A 22,098-nucleotide genomic window follows, 5' to 3' on the forward strand; every position below is an offset into this window, starting at 1 on the left:
GCTTTTTAAAATTCGTTTGTCACTGTAGCTCTGTTCTACTTAAGAATCGTCCGAGTCGGATGGAGGAAGTAGGAATTAGGACCTTGCCGAATCAAGTTCCCATTTCCAATTTTTTGAAACACTGTTATGAACATTGTGACATCTCTGGTGTCCATCTCCAAGTCAAATGGGGTATCGGAATCGAACCCTTGGCAAGTCAATGGCACCGAGACCAAATTTTGAAACACTCGTATGAACACTCAAAATTGTAAGCATGTGATGTCTCCCTCATCCATCAACAACTGACGGTGGAGACGAGTTGCTCTTTTGCCTAAACTCCACCATTGTCTTCATCCAAAGGAGAAGTCCTAAGTTGTTATGAAAGAACAGGTAATCTTTACCATCCTTGGTTGAGATGGGCGGTGGGGATGATCTAATCCTATGCACATTACAAATCTAAAGTGTATAATACTCTATAGCTCTCCCTTTTGCTTATATGGAATAGAACAAATGTGAGATTTTTGTAATGCATTTATTGGAGTATTTGCCTGCCTTTGATTTCTATAAAGCTAAAGAGAATATAACTATTCTTTGTTAGGTGGGGTTTCTATGAGTACTGTACACACGCGTCGTTGCCGTAAAAACCTTCTAAAAAATTGATTTTGGGTCCAAAATTTAGAGATTTATTACCTAGGTCATTTGACTATATGCATGAGCAAAGATGATAAATAGTTTCACTCGGTGATTAAAAAACCGGATTCGAGGGGTGGATCGTCCATCCCCCAATTTATTGGATCAGCAAGATCCAGAGTGTTAAATGATCATATGGATCAATGATTCAAAAATAAATAAAAAAATAAAAAAACTGAAATAAAAATTCAAAATAGAGGCTTATGAGTTGAGAATTTAAAAAGGGGATTTGGAAAGGTACAGGGACATTAAATAAGCTTAAAAGAAAAATAAAAGCGCGATTTGGGGGAAACAAGGCTGGGAACCATATTCCTTACCAATTCTACATCCGGAACCACGATCCAGATCAAAAAGCGTCACGTTCTAAACCTCATTTCACGATGCTAAATAAATACGAAAAAGTAAGAGATAGCTCTCCTCTAAGAAATCTACCTCAAAAGTATATAAAAACCTCATATACTCTCTTAAATCCTTGATTAACTGCCTCTATATAACTGCCTCAAATACTATAGCTAATGGTCTTTGCCAATTAGGGTCAAAGAGAAAGATGGACCAAGGTTAATATAAGAAATATATTAGAATACACTATAGAATCTGGTTCATTTGACAACTTAATTATTTTTTAAGGGGTTCTCTGTGTTCAAACGCGAAATGTGCACACAAGAATGATTAGGCACGTGTGCACCAATAAATATTTTTTTATTCTTTATGCTTTATTTGAACAATAATGCCCTGCTTCATTCAGGTTTTGGAGCTTTCTCTAAGCTACAATGTAATTTGGTAAATGAAATTTAAGGGAAACTCAGCCCACATGAAAAAAGTCCTATACTTCCCCAAATTTCACCTCAAATCCATCAATGTACAAATAAATCGAGATGCATATGAAAGGCAATTCTTTCCCCAGGTAAGAGAGAGTGTTTGGGGACCTCATTCATCCACTACTTGAAATAAGACTCTATATTTCTTGGTCAAAAAGCTCAAAAAAAAAAGAAAGAAAGAAAGAAGATATATTTGCAGGGAAATGTCTTTAGTGACTCGTGTTGAAGCTTCATGTTTCACGCTAGTGCTGATCTTGCTTTGGAACATCCTTCTCTTTCATGTGTTGCTCCAGTTCTTTCGGCTTCGGGGTTTCTCCCATCCTGAGGTAACACGTAACCATGATTATACGAGTGTGAAACTTCAGTATAAGGAATTAACACCATAGAAAGATAGAAGAAACTCTGGGAACACAACTGAGGCATGAGTGTGCTGTGTTTGTACGAGACAAACATGAGTGTATGAGTTTTTGTGTGTGTGTGAGGGAGAGAGATAGAAAGGGGAGGGGAGGGGAGGGGGGGGTGTACACATAAATACACACATCTACCCCAATACCGAGGTATTAACACACATTGCCAAGAGTAGAAATCAATAACAGATCAGACAACTTGTGGAACACATTGGAATTTACAGAGTTAATCAGAGGCTTCCATGATCAAATGGTTTAAAGCGGAACATAAGAGAGGAGTGTCATGTTCCATCACAACATTTATGCATACAATCCCCATTTCAATCTCCTGGCCACTTCTCCTGCCATATACACGAATGCAACCAGCCACCTCATCCATTTCCCTTAATACCAATCTTCCCACTTGTTGCAACGTAAATAACCATCATAGAGTTATATAATGAGTGAGTGTGCGTGGTCCACATTTGAATGAATGCAAGAGGCACGTATGCATTGATAAGTGTCACATGCCGTATATATCTCAAAGAATATATTAGCCACAATATATAGTTATACACGTTAATCTCTTATATAAATGGGAACTCAGTTTGATTACTGGCAGACCCTAGCTTCAAAAACTTTAATTTGGAATACCTAACGCCGCCCGACATGCACTTCCACTTCATCCAAACTTAGGTGTGTGCCCATGCATACAGAAATCATGCAAAATCTCACTACCCAATGCCAACACAGAGATTGATTGTGTCTCATGACATGAATCTCTTGCGGCCAATTCCATGTGATCTTGACTCCTGAGCATGAGATCTTATTCACAATTTGGGAACTGGCACATTTATTTTGAAGGATAATATGAGCGTTTTCAAGAGCGTGTGAAATCCAATTGCCCTGAAGTTCCAAGGAATATCAGCCGTCTGTCAAAATATTCTGCACCATGGATCTCTAGATTAAAAGAAGGGAAAAGTTTATATAGAGCCAAGGCTCTAAACAATCAAATTGGACACTACCACAAAAATTTCACTAGAAGAGGTTGTTTTGATGTCCAAATATCCTCAAATTGATCATCTCGACATCAAGATGGATGGACATGAGAAAAAATGGATTTCAAGTTTTCGAAATAGTGTATTTTGTAACGCATTTTTGGACCTTCAATTTTCAAGATTTTCAAGTTTTCATAGATATGTCGATCTACACTATTTTTGAAGCTTTAAACTTTATAAATAAAGATAAAAATATATTTTAAGGCTATCACAAAGATTTTCAGTATTGAAACCACATTTCTCGACACTATTTGTAGGTAGGCTCTAATTTGATTGTTTAGAGCCTAGGCTCTATACAAACCTGCACCCTTAAAAGAAAGAGACTTTCTAAAGAAAATTTTATGCAGATTTCAAATTTGGGTGAACAAATGAGCACGCTAGTATAGAGTATTGTCCATCTCCCTATATGGTCAAAGGAGTCAAAGACCCGATAAGTTCATTCACAACTTACGACTATTTCATAACATGTAGATGTTTTCAAGCCATCATGACAAGTTCAAAACTACATTTAACAGCTGAGTTATTTCTCATATGCTTCTTAATCAAAGTATTAAGACCCGCATTCAGCACGAGGAATCTGCTGATTCCTGCAGCACATCGACTTGGAAAGCAAATTTAGTGAGTCTCATCAACAATCGAACAAACTGTTTATGACTATAAAAGTAGTAACAATATGAAAAAAAAATGAATATTCATTAAAAATAAAATAAAAGAGAGGGCTAACTAGCCCACAACATCAAAGCCACATAATGCTGGAAATAAAAACAGAATACTACAGTTTCCGGAAGGCCCTAACAAGAAAAAATGTCAGCGTAACTCTTATGTATTATCTCATTTTCCAAAGTCTAATGGCAGGCAAATTTTAGGACATGGTCAGGCCTAAGTGAACTGCTCAGTTTAATTTTACTTTTAGTAGACGAGTCACGAAATACACATTTTTCATGGGTTCCGGCTTAACTAAAATAAAAAAAGTGGCCTTGTACTTATAGCACAACCTCCTGATTTTTCTTTCCAAAGGGTCATTACACAGCGCCCTTACATTCCACATGAACCACTCGATATATCATCATCATCGCCCACCCAATTATTTGGGGTCAGCAACCACTAAAATTAAGGTGCACTCTAAAATCCTTCGAAAAAGGTTGTTTCGATCTTGGAAAAACATCTAATTTTGATCATCTCGACATCGAGATGTATACATATGGAGGGAAACTAAGACTTCAAGTCCTATAAATAGTACATCTTGCAACACATTATTTGGACCGTCCATTTTTTAGACTTTCATGTGCTTATAGATTTGCTTGATGTGAACCATTTTTGGAGTTTAAAATTTTATAATTAGAGATAAAAATAGATTCTTGTACCATCCTAAGAATTTTCGACACCTAAATTGCATCTCATGATAAAGTTTGGAGGTGCACCTTACTTTATTAAGGGTACAACTTTATATATATATATATATATGGAAAAAGCTGGGATTAGCCCACTAGCTCATATGAACATATGAGCTCATATGAACATATGGGCTCATATGAACATATGGGTTCATATGAACATATGAGTTCATATGAGCCCAACGGCCCAAATTGAATCTGGGCCGATCAGACAGTCATGACCTCATTTCGTATTTGAATTTTAATGTTCTTTCTACAAATCTAAATAACTTGAAATTTTAGGGGTGTGTTCTTCAAAAATAGGATAATTTAATAAAAAGATCAAAAAAATAATTTACAATAAATAAATTGACCAATATACCCTTGAAAGTTTTGGGGGTATTTTGGTCAATTTGTTTATTGCAAATTATTTTTTAAATATTTTTATTAGGTGCACCTTGATGAGAAGAATGGACACCTAAAATTTCAAGTTATTTGGTTTTGTATAAAAAAATTTAAAATTCAAACACGAAATGAGGTCGTGACCGTCAGATCGGCCCGAATTCAATCTGGGCCGTTGGGCTCATATGATCATATGAGCTAGTGGGCTAATCTCAGCATTTTTTTTATATTTTTATTAGATGCGCCTTGATGAGAAGAACACATGTCTAAAATTTCAAGTGATTTGGATTTGTAGAAAAAAAAACTAAAATTCAAACACTACCGGACATCTGTATTCATCAGATCGGCCCAGAATCAATCTGAGCCATTGGGCTCATATGTTCATATGAGCTAGTGTGTGTATATATATATATATAAACATCGCAAAACTGATACACGACATGTATCATCATTGCTCCACATAGGAATTGAATTTCAACCTCATCTTATGCTCATTCACCATTTGCTTCAATTTTCTTTCACTACGTTGAAGTTCCTTTCAAGAGCAAAAACCATATTGACAGCTCCAATACGATTCAAATCATCCTCAGCTGGCAGCCCTTCTGCATTATAAGGGATACAGCTTGTTACGATGCCAACATATTTGAACCATTTAACACCTCAAATATTTTTTTTTTGCAGTTTCTCTTTCGCCTAAGCTTCAATAGTTCAAGGACTCCTCTTTAGAATAATAGAATAGAAAATTCCTTAAACAAAATCTCACTTTGGCATTAAAATTGCAGTTCAAAGGTTCTATAGAGATACTCAAAAGCACTAGTTCAACCTACTACTTAACTATGAGGGAGATCAACACTAGTCCTGGTGCTACATGATCGAAAAAAATAGAACTACGTTAGACCTGGACCAGACTGCTATACCCAATGGCATTAGTCAACAAGAAGCCTCATTTCGTAGGTTGAGAACCCTTAGCATGTTCCTCCGTGACATTCCCACTTATGTATTCTCAATGCAAAGAGAGTCCCTTCGGACTATAGGAAAAGGCTTCAAGAAAGACACCTAAGCCAACCGTGACAGAATTACTTTCTTTTTTTCTTTTTGCTACACAAGCGGGGATTTGTGTGGGAACCCCACCCAACTTGTTTTAGTTTTACAGAAGTCGAGGAACTAGTCCTCATTTTCTACACTATTTACAATGTGTCCTCTTTGTCTCTCATGAACATAGGAACCTCTCCACACATGCTCTTCGTCACCCAAGGGCCCATTGGAAATTTGCAGTCCCCATCCTCCATGTATTTGTTAGTCTGCATATTTAGACTGATCACCTTTCCTCAATTTTTCCGAGCCCATACATGATATACCCTAGTGTTGGAATTGTAATACTTTTCTTCAATTTACAGTCTAGAGAAACATGTCTCGACCTCTTTCATCCACTGCAAAATTGTAGTAGAAATATTTGCCAATGTTCTTTCTCAATCTCTTTCATCCACCGCAAAATTGTAGTAGAAGTATTTGCCAATGTCTTACCAACAAATAATCCATAACCTAGAAGGCGACAGTTTAAAAGAATTAATCTACGTATCCTTGCAACACAAAAGGGTGGGATCGATGGTTAGCTGGAAAATCAATGGCCAAAATAAGCTTATATCTGGTTGAGAAAAATAGCCTTATTTTTATAAGAAGCTTAAAAACCAAAATTCCAACAGAAAATTATACGATGGAAGGCATGGGATGCATCCAGCAATGATAAGAAATAAGCCCCTGTAAGCCTTTAGAAGGTTGAATTCTGAGTTCAATACCCTAGCTTTGGTATTTCCCTAATGAACTCACCCATGAGACCAAAATCTACGTTCATTTTTTAATGGTTCTTCCACTTCTCACATGAAAAATTTATGCCAAAAATATGATGACACTCCATCCTTTAGAGGTCATTTAAAATTTGCTTTTTCTATTCCTCACATCCTATACAATCTAAGAGTATTATTTGGGGAGACCATCCCCGGAACCACTTTCTTGCCCAACCATCCAACTAATATTGTATCATATGAAATAGCACATTTCCAATATCCACACATCCTCAAACCCAGTCTTAGATCTTTCAAAAGGGGTCATCTTTCCAGTAAACATAAGTGCTCCTGAAAGACCGTTAAGATCAAGGTCAATTGGCCTGCGAAAAAAAGATCAACAATCTACACCAGTGTTCTAGTTTCTTCCTGAACATATCACCTACTCAGCACAAGACACCTCCACCACAATCTTGATTGATAATGAAAGCCAACTCTTAGTCACAACCTCAATGAAATAATGAATTGTCATAAGTTTGCTTTGGAAGCACAAATATACATATTCGACTGCAAGGACCGATGCAAACAAAACATTTACTTCTGCAAGGGAAACATAACCTAATAGTATGAAGTTATATTTGAAATAAACTCAGAGCAACTTCGATACTTCTTAAGCCAAGTATATCCATAAGATCCCTATTGCCTTCTTGCTACCAGAATTTGAACCCAATATCAAGAACCAGCCAAATTCAAATCACAGCGGTAAAAAAAGCTTGACCAAATGATGCATTAGATATGGTAACAAAAGAATCCAACCATCTCAGCATTAAGATATTAAATATTCCAGCAAAAAAAGCAATAGGTTTAATACATAAGATCATTGATACAATCTGACTTCTTAACCATCATTAATAATTCAAGTCTTATTCATGCCGACTTTTAAAAGAAATTCTTCATCTGGCGAAAACACGAAACCAAATTTATGAGTTACGACACTTTGTTTTTTTAGGTCAAACGTATAACACCAATCCTGAAATAGAGTGGAACAATAAAACAAACAATCACATCCACCCTACCAATCTATCCATCTATCACCTATAGTAGAATGTAACAACTAAAATAATAAAATCATGAAAGCTGGTGTTGCTCTTAAGTGATCCAGAAATACAAAATTACAATATTAGAAAAACATATTTTATAAAATTTCTGGGCTTTGTTAAAATCGATAAGGGAGGGTACTTATCAATAGCTAAGATTCGACTTACAAATGTAGAGAAGATGGCCTCAAAAATTATATAAAAAAAAAAATGAAAACTATGCAACCAGTAAAATAAAATAAAAAATAAAATATAGAATCGGGAAGGGGCTAGACAGGTAGAGTTAGATGTATCAGCTCTTAAAACCAAACCCCAACTCAGATAAATCCAATGTTAAATGCAAAATTTTAATTCAATAGAGAAGGAACTGTTCTGTGAACTAAAACAAACATGGAAATAACCAAAAATTAGGATCTTATTATCTTTCCAATCAAATTACAAAAACAAAAAAGTTCGCAACTCAACAAAAGTAAGATAAGTATATAATATCCAAACAGTTTCTCATAACTTTTCCGAGAACAAAAAGGAGAACCCAAAACCACAACTTTCTTATGAATGATGGAATCCAAAAATTTACCATTTTTCTCTACTAAAAGATTATAATTAAAACTTAGAGATTAACCCGTCAGCTATGAATTAGTACTAGGAAAAACACATAATTCATTTTAAAAAAAAATGTGTCTGAAGATCCTTTTTTATTTCTGTAGTTATTGGAACCAGCTAGAAAAATCAATAGCTATGTCGACAAATCAACCCTAAGTTTCACTCCCTCAAATAAAATCAGGCTTCATATGAACCAATTAACTGATAAACCCTAAAATGAAGCTCTCCTAAAATTCTAGGTTACTGATAACGACCCATGTAAGCCACAGTAACTGCAGTAAAATAGGAAGAGAGAGAGATTACTTGGAGGCGGCAGCTGATTCTTGCTCGAGCCATTGACGGATTTGGCGAACGTTTCGCCGAAAGATTGAGGCGGACTGTTTGACATCACTGCGGAAGAGAAGCACAGCCGCTGTGACGCCCGCCACTGTCAGGATGAAGTTGCTTATCGCCATTTCTTTAAACTGCTTCTTCCTCTCCCCTCTCTCTCTCTCTCTCTCTCTCCCCTCTGTGAACTCTTTCCCCTCTATAAACTCTCTCTCCCTCTATCTCTTACATGGCTTGTATAATGCTGAGGCTCTAAATGATCAAAGTAAGGCGCACATTAATACAACATTTCCTATGGATTTTGTGATTCTACATTATTGATTTTTGAGGAGCATTTGTGATTCTACATTTTAAGGTTTCACCCTTATAGAAACTTTTCCAATAGTAAATGACGTGGTTTTAGGAAAAGGGCTGCGGTGTGTCTTTCCCCACTAAATATTATTATTATTATGATGTTAATATTAAAAATCATTGTGATTACTTGAAATTTTATTTTAATATTTAATTATAAAAAAGTGCAGAGCTGAGGTTCTAAAGTCAAATAAAAAAACACCTTCAAATGGTGTCCAAAAATGTGATTTCAATATTGAAAATATTTTTCATAGCCTTAAAATATATTTTCATCTCTAATTACAAAATTTAATGTTTAAAAAATAGTGTAGATCGAGTAAATCTATGAAAACTTGAAAATCTTGAAAATTGACAATCTAAAAATACATCACAAGATGTATTATTTTTATAACTTGAAATCCATTTTTTTCTCATGTCCATGTAACTTGATGTCGAGATGATCAATTTGAGGATATTTGAGCATCAAAACAACATCTTCTAGTGAAATTTTTGATGTGGGCTCTAATTTGATTGTTTAGAGTCTCAGTTCTATATAAACTTTTTCCATTATAAAATTTAAAGCTTAAAAAGTAGTGCAGATCAAGCCGTCTATGAATGCTTGAAAATCTTGAAAATTGACAATCCAAATAATATATTATATGATGCACTACTTTCAAACTTGAAGTTCATGTTTTTTTTAAATTCATGTATCTCAAGGTTGAGATGATCTGATTTAGAGTATTTTTTGGCATCGAAACAACTTTTTGCAACGAATTTTTGAGGTATGAGTTAGTTGGATTCTTTAAGGCCTCAACCTTATGTAACTTTTTTTTTTTTGATAATTTTTATTTATGTTTTGGCGTGTCTTAGACAGTTTCAAAGTGGGAAACATTTATGGATGAAAAAGTTTATATAAGGTTGAAACCGATGGTTTAAAAAGCGGATCGTTGATCCGGATCGGGCACTTCAAAAACCGATTTGAATCGGTGAATCGGCGATCCGGATTGAGAATCGGTCGGATTAAAGATTCAAAAAAATCCGAATTTTTTTTAAAAATTCATTATAAATGTTGTTTTTTATGAATCCAATAAAAAATGAGGGTACTACATTATTAACTTTCATTTTTTTCATCAATTTGTGAATATTGAGATCTCTTTCCCTGTATAAACTTAAGTATTAAATTTGCATCACATAAAAAACAATCGTAGCATTATCACGGATAAAATGTATAATTATACATGAACTATATAATAAAGAGTAGACTAAATCAATAAAAGAATGGCCATTAAAATCTCGTTTTGGCGAAAAACCTTAATCCGCTAAAAAATCTCAAATTATTACAACCTAACTAACTATAATCCAAAATTATTACAACTTAACTAATTATAATATTATATACTGAAATTATAATTATTAGTTTACATTTTATAATTATTTTATTAGATAAATAATAACAAATTAAAAATATTTTATAATATTATCTAATTTAAAATGTATTATTGACAACTGTAAAAAAAATAGTACATTACATTATTTATAATGTAAAAATTAATAAATAAAATAAAAGATTTGGTTATCAATGTAAAAATTAATAAAATGCATACAAATTTTGGAAAAAACACTTTAATTTATTATATGCTCAAGGAAGAACAAAAATTAGCTCAAAAAAGGATTACTATTATATGGCCCAAGAGGGGATTCGAACTTGAGATGTCAAAGCAAATAATATTAGTGATAACCATGTCGATTCCTGAGTCGAACCGGACGAGTCTGGTTCAACCCGACGTTTTTTTAAATACTGGTTTTACGTGAATAGGAAGGAGAGAGGTGGCTAATGAGTATTGGGTGTGAAAGTGAAGTAAAAGAAACAAAAGCCACGAGGCGTTTATTTGAGCGAGGAGGATTGGACGAAAACGAAAGTTACGAAATCTTAACACGAAAAGAAACAACGAAAAAGGGTAAAGGGGGTGTTTCTTTTGTGGGTTTTATTTAGTGGGTTTTAGTGAGAGAAAGGAACATGGGAATGGGAGAATGAGAGGGATAGCCGTGCGTCGTGAGAGAGAGAGGGGGAAGGCAAAAGCAGGCCGTAAAGGAAGAGGGTGGGGAAGCAGCGTGAGCAGGCCGCGAGTTGTAGGTGATGGGGCAGCAGCACGAGACGCTCGTGGTTGCAAGTTGGCAGAGATGGAGCAACGAGGCCGCGAGATCAGGTGCAGGGAAATGAGGAGGAGTAGGAGGATGAACTCAGCAGGTGGAGGATAGAAGAGAATGGCGGAGGCGGAGGTTGCAGCAAAGGAAAAGAATGAGTAAGGCAGAAGTTGCAGGTTGGAGTAGAGGGGTGAGATTGGGAGAGGCGGAGGTTGGTCGTGACTGTAAATTGTAATGGCAGAGAAAGGTCATGGCTGCAATTTGTGATGGCGGAGGAAGATCATGGTTGCAATTTGTTGCCTCTTGGTTGTAGGAAGTTAGAGAAAGAAAGAAGCTGGGTGAATGGGAATCGTAGAGATTTTAGAGAGAGAGGGAGTAGCAAGCTAGAACCGGGCTAGAATCGGTTGGGAACCGCTAGAACCGAGTGGGAACTGTTGGAACCGGTTGGCAACCGGCGGTTCTGCTCTAGAACCGAGCGGTGCGGTTCCCGATTTTGTACAAGAACCGACACGGTCTGTATCGATTCTCGAGTCAAACAAGACAAGTCCGGTTCGACTAGGCGTTTTTTTAAACACTGGTTGAAACTTTATAGCATAGAAAAAAAGGTGTATCTCAAAAATCGATTAAGAAGTAAAAAAGTGTATTCCAAAGTTAAAAAACATTCTCATTGTCAAGATGCATGGATATAAAGGAAAGGAATTTAATTTTTTATTATTATTATTTTTTATAGAAGTACGCATTAGCTATTTCATTAAAGTAAGGACCTGGTTTTTATGCGGCCACGCCCGCATACGTAGAACTGCGGGCTTTTTAATAAATCTATTTTTGAGATGGATTTTAAAACTCAATTTTTAAGGACATGTAATTTTTAATATGGAGATCATGAATATGAAAAAATAAATAAATTTTAAAAATTAAAAATAAAAATTATAATAAAAAAGCATTTGGACTGTTAGTTGCCATTGTTTTGAGATGGAACACCTACTTGCATCCATCTTTAAGATTGATGCTTTATAATTTCTAGACCATATATGTAGAAATGTGGTCTAGCTCGCATGAAACAATTTTTTTTAAGGTAGTGAAGTAATATAATAGAAATAATTTAAGGTCTTAAAAATAGTACATCTTGTATTAAGTTCTCTGGATCGTTTATCTTCAAGATTTTCAAGTGTTTATAGAACTACTCAATCTACACTATTTTTAAGATTTTAAATTTCATAACTAGGATTGAACATGGGTTTTCAAGCCATCATATAATTTCTGACACTGAGGCGTATGTCCAAATTTTGTCATGAGATATAATTTTGGTATAAAACATTCTTAGGATTGTCTACGAATCTATTTTCACTTTTAATTATAAAATTTTAAACTTCAAAAATAGCTCAAATCAAGCGGATCTATAGACACATTAAAATCTTGAAAATGGGTGGTTCAAATAATGTGTTGCAAGATGCACTATTTTTGGGACTTGAATATATATATATATATATATATATATATATATATATATGGTACGGTTTGTATAGAGCCGAGGCTTTAAACAATCAAATTAGAGCCTACCTTCAAATAGTGTCAAGAAATGTGGTTTCAATACTGGAAATCTTTGTGATACCCTTAAAATATATTTTCATGTTGAATTATAAACTTTTAAACTTCAAAAATAGTATGGATCGAGCAAATCTATAAACACTTTAAAATCTTGAAAATTGACGTTCCAAAAATGTATTACAAGATGCACTATTTCCAAAACTTGAAATCCATTTTTTTCTCATGTTTATGCACCTTGATGTCGAGATGATCAATTTGAGGACATTTGGGCATCAAAACAATCTCTTCTAGTGAAATTTTTGAGGTGGGCTCTAGTTTGATCGTTTAGAGCCTTAGCTCTACATAAACTTTTTGCATATATATATATATATACACTACAAAATGCCTATAGGCGAAAATGAACAGTAATTTCACTGTCCAAAGTACATCGTACGGTCACGATTGTCCGGTAGTGTCTATTTTTATTTTATTTTTTTTTACAAATAGGAAGATCTAAAATTTGGAGCGTGTGTTCATAAAAAATAGGCGAATCTATGAAAAATATCAAAAAAATATTTTACATGAATAAATTGACCAAAATACCTCCAAAAAGTTTCAAGGGTATTTTGATCAATTTTTTTCACAAATTATTATTTTTATATATTTTTATTAAGTGCACCTCACTAATATGTACACACACTCCAAATTTCATATCATTCTGATTTGCAGAAAAAAATTAAAAATAAAATACTACTGGATAATCGTAACTGTGCGATGAATTCTGGATGGTGATGTGGGTAGGCAAAATCACTGTTCATTTTTGTTTGTAGGCGTTGGGAAGACATATATATATATATATATATATATATATATATATATCGACATCGAGATGATCAATTAGAGGTTTGTCAACATCAAAACAGCCTTTTTCGATGGATTTTTGAGGTGCACCTTAATTCTATAGTTTATGTCTGCAACCTTATACAAACCTTTTCCAATTTGGTGTGGTTTACATGAAGGCATCAACCTTAAACAATCAAAGAAATACTCACTCCCAAATTCTATTTATAGATGCAGTGTAGATGCCAGAAGCCTTTTGATGGTCTGAATATCTATTTTTGCTGCTAATTATAAATTTTAAGTATCATAAAATAGTGTAGATCGAGCATATCCATAAACATTTACAAATCTTCTGGATAAATGGTCCAAAAAATGTATTACAATATGTGGTATTTTAAGGGGCAATATATACAATGAGACGATTTACTTTTGATACAAGGAAGTCACAATCATCATTTACCATTAGATTTAAATTGGGTATGTGAGGATGTGTCATTGTTTGGACACAAAGTTCAAAATAAATTTTCTCAAATGTTTTGAAAACATGTTCATTCCTTATATATTGTGTCGATTTTACACTATAAATATTGTAAAAATAAAATACACCTTCAAAATACATTGTAAAATATTATTTTGAGAGTGAAAAGTCTTCGAATTGATTATCTTAACCTCAACATGAGTGGAGATGAAAAAAAATTCAAGTAATAAAATAACGCATTTTCAATATCCAGAAAGTCTACTTTCAATATTTTCAAAATTTAATTGACATGCTGGATATGCATTCTTGGAGTTTTAAATTTCGTAATTTAGTTGTATAAATAGATTTTAAAGCCATCATAAAGGTTTTTGATAATGAAATTACCTCATCTAATCTATTAAATGGCATTTTACTAGTGGTTAAGAAGGGCAATCATTGCATCATGTGGGTGCCATCACATCTCACGTAGATGATGTCATCATTAACTGTAGTTAATAAGTATTTATCTCTTTATGAAGATTTTTTATTTTACTCCTGATTAATTATCTAGATTATCTTTGGACAATCAATGTGATATCTTGAAAAAAGATGCTTCACATATACAGATTTAAACCACTATTTAAAAACCCAATAATTTGGGAAGAATTACTAATCTAAGGATTGGATCAAGTGGGTGGGCCATCTAGGTATCACCCCCAAAATTCCCCCAATTTTATATTTTATCGATTTTTAATCAATATTTCACCATTTCAGCCAATTAGGATCCCCGACACAAATTAATACTGGTTTGTTAGATGCAGATGACACTTTGCTTTTTTCTGGAGCAAAGATGGATGAAGTACAAAGTATAAAGCGAATGCTTTAATGCTGTGAGATTGCCTTGGGATTAAAAATTAACTTTCATAAGACTTCAATAGTTGGTGTTGGCTGCTTGCAGGAGTTGTTGGAGATTTTAGCAGTGGTGATGGAGTGCAGGGTGGAGACTTTCCCTATTAAGTATTTAGGAGTTCCGAATTATGATTCGAAATTGCTCAAATCAATTTGGGATCCAAGTGGTGAAACAAGCTCATACTAAACTGGATTTGTGGAAAACCAATCACTTATCTTTGGGAGGTAAGCTAACTCTTATCCAAGATTCTTTATCTAATCTACTAATATATATAATGTCATTGTTGGTGATTCCGACATCTGTGTGTAAACACTTGGAACAATTGATGAAAAAAATTTTGGGTTCTTATGGAGATGGTCAAAAATACCATCGGGTCAATTGGGATAGAGTGTGCACACTTAAAAAAGAGGAGGAATGGGTTTAAAGAGAGTGAAGTTAATTAACCAGGCTTTGTGGGCAAAGAGGTGGTAATGTTCTAGACTGTGCGGGGATCAGCTATGGTGTAAAGTGTTAGTTGCGAAATATGGCATTGATTCTACTACTCAGATGATTCCTAGAGGCAGAAGGGTTATTGATTGTTCTCCTATATGGAAAGGTATTTTGGGCACTAGAACGCTGGTTTTAGGAAGTTTGAGATGGGTCTTGGGAAATGGGAGCTTTATACACTTCTGGCATAACTGATGGCTAAGCGCGGAAGCTGTAAAGTACTAGTTTGCAGAGCTATTTGAATTACCTATTTGTAAGGAGATTGTGATTCAGCAGTTTGCTGAAATGATGAATCTTCTCGAAGGCAGTCGTATATCACATTCAATGGATGATGAAATGATATGGGAAGCCCAGAATGATGGTCCGTTCAGTGTTTGGTCCGCTTATGATCTCTTATTTTATGACAGGTTGAGATGGAATTGGGTTTCTTTGCACAAGGTCTGGAAATGGCCAATTCCATTGAAAGTCGGTTTTTTGTGGATATTATTTCAAGCAGAACTTTAATAGGGGACAATCTCATTAATAGGGGTAGAATGATGGTAAATATGTGTCTTCTTTGTAAAGAGGATGTTGAATGTGTTGACCACCTGTTTTTACATTGTTCTTTTTCTTATAATATTTGGTGTTGGACGTTTCGGATGTCAGGATTATCAATGGTTGTTCCTGGATCTCATGTTGATATTTTGGAGCATTGGGATTATGTAGTTCTATTTGAGGTAGGAAAAATGATTTGGCAGATTGTGAAGGCTGCGGTATTGCCGGAAATATGGAAGGAAAGAAATAATAGAGTTTTTGAAGGAAGAATTACAGAATTGGGTGCAGTGAAGAGAAGGGTTAGTCATAGTATTTGAAGATGGTTCTCTATCACAAATGAGGGCTTTGGGGTTCCTGTGGTTGATGTCTTAGTAAATCTCGCAAATCTTGTAGGCCAAAAGATGATTATATGGTGCCCACCAATGCATGATACAATCAAGTGAAACTTTGATGAGAGTTTGCATAAAAATCCAGAGACAACAAGTTATGGTGGGGTGATTAGGAATTCTAATGGCCAAGTTCTCTAGTGCTATGGTGGACCTTTTGGGGTAGCAACTACAAATGCTGCGGAGATAGAGGCTGCGCTTCGAGATATGCGCATAGTGTTTCAACTATTTAGGAGCTACCCATGTATTGTTGAAGGTGATTGTATGAATATTATTAATTGGTGCACGAAAGAAACTAATTCACCATACAATTTGAGGAATAAGTGGATGGAAGTTAATTGTATTAGTAGCTAATTAACAGTAACTTTCCAAAATATATATATGTATATATATCGAGAGAGAGAGAGAGGGGGGGGCAAATACGATGGCCGACGGTCTTGCAGCTAAAGGAGTTCATATGGATGATTTGTTAATTGCCGAAGATCTGTTTGCATGATTTTTATGTACATTTGTAATACTTTTGAGTTATTAATGAAGTAAAAGAAGAAAAGAAGAAGAAAAAGGTACAGCGGGAGGCCCATCAAAAACCTGGTGTTAACCAATACCTTTCGTTTTGTTGCAATGAGTGGCACCTCTCCTTGATGGTAAACCCAAAAACTTCGCAATATAGAAAGATAAAATAGTCTATGACCTCGATTAGTACACATGGAAAGTTCCTAACCTTTGTTATTGCACGATTGGGTATTGGCAATCACTTTCAAACTTTCAAATGTATTCTTGGTGGCTTCTCTAAGTATTTAAGTAGTCGAATCATTAACCAAGCTCAAAATCCTTGAAGTCTTGAAATTTTTTTCGAGTTTTACGATACAACCCAAACCATTGGATTCTACATCTGATGGTTAAAAATGATTGTTACCTTGTTGTATCATGGATATATGGTTTTATAATATAAAAGCCTTTTCCTAAATAAGACCCAAATTAAGAGAATTCTTCCCGTCATCCATGTTTTCACCTCATTTATAACAAAAGATCCTCCAACCAATGAAGTGAAAAGTTGAATTTCTATAAAAAAAATCTTTTCACCCCCCATCATCACACCCTCCTATAAACCATATGCCCTCTCTCCCATGAACCCTCAATCATCATTCGATACCAATTACCATGTACAACTAAAATTAATGGATACTAAAATAAATAAATAAATAAAATACAATGAAATCATTATCTTTGATACAAAATAAACATAATTAATCTTAACCATTGGATGTGAAATTAGATGGCTGAATTTATTGAATTGATCAAGCACAAACTACAAAAAATATATTCTCAAACTTTGTGACACACCCAAGCTATCAAATTTTACATCAGATGATTGTAAGTAATTCTGACCTCCTTGTATCTAAAATAATTCCAATAGTAAATATGAACACCAAGTTCCACAATTGTTTAGGTAAATACCAAGTTCTATATGAACAAAATTTTCACTTTGCTCTTATATTGAATCTTTGATCTTCAAACGCCCAATTGGAACACATAAGCACGCACGCGCGCGCACACAGAAACATAGAGTGATGAGAATAAGGTCAAATAAACCACGAGAGATATATACAAGTAAAGAACTTTATAACACAATTCTAATGCCCATAAAACATATTTGAAGTGTGTCCAACTGTGAACGACACTAGATGAAGGGGCCCATGAACAACAGAAGGTATGAAATTAAACCATAACCCTAACAAGAAATTAAACCATAAATTCTAACAAATAAGCTCAGAAAATCAAGAAAGAAATCTCTCAACAATTCCAACCCCGTTTTCTAAGATGGATGTTGTTTGCCTCCAGTGGATTCCTGGGTGCCGGGTGCTTGTCATCATTTTCAAGTAAAGTTTTCAACATGAATCTCAAGGCAACAAATTAGATTTTCCTTAGCAGTGTAGTGTGCATTAATTTTAACATAGAATACACATAATTAAAGAAGAAGTAAACGAAGATAATGATTTATACATAAAAACCGTGCAGCTCTCATGGCAATTACAATCTGTTATATTTATCAGTACATGCTTGTAATGTGAAATTATAAACATACAATGGATCGTTCACTGTTCTAAATCGACCATAGAAACTAGTTCCAAGACCAATCATGCACAACTTCTTATGCGACAAACCCAAAGTTTGAATGTTCACTAAATTTTACAAAACATCTAAGAAGCCCATCTTTCTATGACATTTTAAGAAAGAAAATAGCTAGCTTTCTCCCTAAGAAACCCAGTTTCAAGCCACCAATTCCCTTAAAGAAAAGCGAAACAGATGATCACGAACAATCCAATCACTAACAGATACTTCGAAAGCATGGCCTCTTGTTGTTGAGCCTGAGTTGGAGGATGAGGAAAACCATGGGCATGGCCATGGACATGGCCCCCATGAAATGGGTTAGAAAACCCATAAGGGAAGCCAGGAGCGGCCCCATAAGCAGTTGCATCAGGAAATCCATGCATTTGAAATCCAAAGAGAGCAGGAAACAGCCCAAAACCAGCTGAGAAAGTGAAGTGCCCAAATCTCGAAGCAGCCATTGGAGCACCACCCATGAACCCAAAAGTTTGATGGGCCATGTGGTTTGGGTCTGGAGGTGGTGCTGTTTCAGGCCTTTGGCCTGCCGGTCGATTAGGGATGTTCGTGCCAAGTATCGATCTTGACCTAGGATCAGTTTGGTTTTTACCTCGACCATATAAAGGAACTAGCTTCTCTTCTTGGATGAGAGCCTTACAAACAGGACAATCTTGACACTGAGAATGGTTGTGGAGCCATTTGTAGAGGCAAGGCCAGCAAAAGAGATGGCCACATAGTGTCACAATTGGATCTTGGGCTAGCTCGAAGCATATGTTGCATTCAAAATTACCTGCATCGCCCCCAATGTTGCCTGAGCAAGAAGGGCTTTGAGGTGGTTTGGTGTAGTGTCTCATTGATTCATCACCGAAACTACTGGTTCCATTGTCCATCTTTAAACCTGCTCGCTGGTAAACAGAAAGCCTGTAAACAGAAATCAATAGTTAAACAGAGTTGATTTTTATTACCATAACCAGACTATATGGAACAAATAATGTAATCAAACTACAATCTTTGCCCAGTGAAGATCCTCCTTTTACCGGTAAGAAAAATATAATTTCTATTGTGTCCCATCCAAACATAACAGGCATGAAAATAGAAGTATCAAAATAATCCATACAATAAATCTCACACCGTTATACTAATCAGGCAGATTACCAAATCAGAATGCAACCCCAAAAGCCTAGGAGCCAGTATGGATGCAGCATATAAGTCCGCAGATCAAGCCACCTAACTGAGGAAGTAGGAAAAACAAGTTTACATAGCTTTTTTCCCCAATGGCATCCCCGGTATGTCAGGTCTAATGTACAACATCCCCCAATTTAATGTATATAAACAAGCCGCCCAAATATCTAGGAAAGGGCCCATGCTAATGGTGACTCATATGCCATCCAAACAGGCCCTGATAGGATGAACTCGAGTCGAGCATTTGCCAGGCTTAAAGAGAAACACAGAGGTAAAAATCAAATGGGTTGAACTTCTTAAAAATGGCATGGAATATGAAATGTACCTAAGAATTAGAAACTCATGATTTCTAAAGCATATAATCAAACATGCAATAAGATAGCCATTACAAACTTAAAAAGAGCTAAAATCAGAGCTCAAGAGAACAATTAGTTAGATAATTGGTCTTTGCGATCAAAGGTAAAACAATGGCAGGACCGCAATACATACAGGTTATCCAATGAACATAATTTATCGACCAAAGAAACACAAAGTTATCGCCACAATTACCTTTCTTCAATTGTAAAAGTTCTATATGTTATTGAGAAAGTATCTAAAGTCCTACACCAAGTTAAAACAACAATTATCACTTAGATTCGAAGGATCCATGGTGAAATTTTTCAAACCTTAGATCATTGACTCAAAATTAACCATATTATAAAGCAAAAAGCAAAAATAAAAATAAAACCCTCTTTATAAAGCTATAAGAAAGCATATCAAAACTACATTATCATTTGCTCTAGACTAAACCATGTAGACCAGTCACAAAATTAACCTCAATACAAGGCTCTTTCACTGAAAATGCATCAAGACAACGGTAGAAAGTGTTGGAACTCACTTTTTTTGGCAAGTATGTTGGAACTCACTTTAGGGCCCGGATAGAGCAATACCTCAAGGACAAAAATAAATTTATAGACATAAGGTAAAATACACACCCAAAAAAAAAAAACTCTTTACAGCTATGAATATAACATAACAGAATCCCATTTTGATCTGCTCATCAAACTAATCTTGAGTAACCAAGCAGAAAATTATAAAAAGCTCCTCCACTGAATCTCAAGAACATGGTTTTCTCGATTTCAAAATCAAAGGACGCAGTGATAAGGCAGAACAGAAGTATAGCAGAAATACAGATTTGGAAGAAACATAGTCAATTAGGTAAAGAAAAGAGACAACTTAATCCTTATAGCCCTTGGTAAAATAAACCATAAGTCACCCAAAATTTTTATGCATGACGCAAAACAAGTTCATGAACCCCAATTTCAACACAATCTGCAAGAATAATCAATTGCCACCATTTCTAGATACTAACCGTTGCAAAATCAGGGCTAAGGAAATCCCACAATTATGAAAATTTCCCAAAAGAGAAGAACTATAGATCTAGAATTCTAGATTAATAGTATTGCAGAATACAAAAAAATCATCATTTACAATCCATGCAAAGCTGGGGAAAAGAAATCCTAGGGCCCAATAGAATTCCTAATAAATAAAAACCCATGAAAAAATTGTTGCAGATAAAAAAAAACACTTATTTCCCCGAAGAATAAGCCTTAAACATCTAGGGTATAACTGATTCGAGAAATCTCAAGAAAACAAATGCAGCCTATAAGAAAACAACAAACAAACACGGTAGAAGGTCATACAAGAACAAACGCTAAAGATCTAGACCCCACTTATCAAGAAAGATCATAAAAGAATAAACATTACAATCTAGATTCTAGAGCACGATGGTTGCAGAAAACCGTGGAAAAAAGAACCCTAGAAAATCCAGTCCCACAAAATCTCAACACGAATGCACCCTACAAAACCTAGGGCTAAATTGATGCCGAAAACACACAGAATCGCATCAAAATATTCAAATTCATGGCTAATTTTCTCCAAAAACTATAACAAATTAAAGCCCTAGAAATCTAGGTCAAAACTGAGGCAGGAAATCATGAAAATAATAATAATAATAATAATGATCTAAAAATGAAATGCAGCATATACACAAAAGAAGGAAAATTAAAAAGAATCACCTGCCTTAAAATTTCTCACAAAGAAGAATTTGGAGATCAATGGTATAATTAAGGGAGAGGAATGCCCCTTCGTGTGATGATAAAAAAAAAAAAAAAAAAAGAAACACGCGTACGAAGTTTCTAGGGGGCGTCTCATTTAATAATGAATTGTATCACCAACTTATACAACAGTAGCTGTTCATATTACACTCGAATATGAACAGTTCTTCCAACCGTTAGATTTGAGCCGCGAACGGATGGATTATTCAAAACGACGAAAAGAAACCCCCCGCGCTCTATTGCTAAATCGAACGGTCTGTATAGATTTTATATCAGGACAATCTATAAACAGGTATAGTTTCCGCTCTTTTTTTGCCTTTTTTTTTTTTGTATTTTTGGGGGAGTAAAAAAGTCCAAAACAAACCATATATTTGATTGTTATTGACCTGAATAGTCCTTTCCTTTGTCCTTTTATTTTTATGGTAATTGGAATTGAAGTTACTCAGAAGTTGCTATTTACCTAAGTAGCGGCCTCTTTAATTCTCCTTCCCTTTCTCAATTCTTTTCATAAAATTTTTCCTTTTTTGTCTAAAATGTCAAAATCAATTTACATAAGTAACCCCATTAACCCAATGTTATCAACTT

General features: G+C 34.9%; 2 protein-coding genes across 4 annotated transcripts; both read right to left on the reverse strand.

Moving 5' to 3' along the window:
• Window positions 1–1,349: 1,349 nt before the first annotated feature.
• Window positions 1,350–8,812, reverse strand: LOC105421562 (uncharacterized). Its single transcript, XM_011629410.3, has 2 exons — window positions 8,491–8,812; window positions 1,350–1,808 (listed from the first exon to the last, which is right to left on the reverse strand). The coding sequence occupies exons 1-2, from the start codon at window positions 8,640–8,642 to the stop codon at window positions 1,730–1,732; spliced, it is 231 nt and encodes a 76-aa protein (XP_011627712.1). The 5' UTR covers window positions 8,643–8,812; the 3' UTR covers window positions 1,350–1,729.
• A 9,298-nt stretch (window positions 8,813–18,110) lies between these two features.
• Window positions 18,111–21,608, reverse strand: LOC18445939 (RING/U-box superfamily protein). Of its 3 annotated transcripts, XM_088856846.1 has the most exons (3): window positions 21,475–21,608; window positions 19,391–19,669; window positions 18,111–19,156 (listed from the first exon to the last, which is right to left on the reverse strand). In XM_088856846.1, exons 2-3 carry the CDS (start codon window positions 19,438–19,440, stop codon window positions 18,418–18,420), a joined length of 789 nt encoding a protein of 262 aa, XP_088712972.1. In that variant the 5' UTR covers window positions 19,441–19,669; window positions 21,475–21,608; the 3' UTR covers window positions 18,111–18,417. The 3 variants fall into 3 exon arrangements, with proteins under 3 accessions (XP_088712972.1, XP_006856127.1, XP_011627711.1); XM_006856065.4 differs by lacking the exon at window positions 19,391–19,669 and having other exon boundaries at window positions 21,479–21,608; XM_011629409.3 differs by lacking the exon at window positions 19,391–19,669.
• Window positions 21,609–22,098: the final 490 nt, after the last annotated feature.

The sequence above is a fragment of the Amborella trichopoda genome, chromosome 13 (genome assembly GCF_054954075.1).
Source record: "Amborella trichopoda isolate Santa Cruz 75 chromosome 13, AtrichopodaSantaCruz75HAP2 v2.0, whole genome shotgun sequence".
Classification (NCBI taxonomy): Eukaryota; Viridiplantae; Streptophyta; class Magnoliopsida; order Amborellales; family Amborellaceae; genus Amborella; species Amborella trichopoda.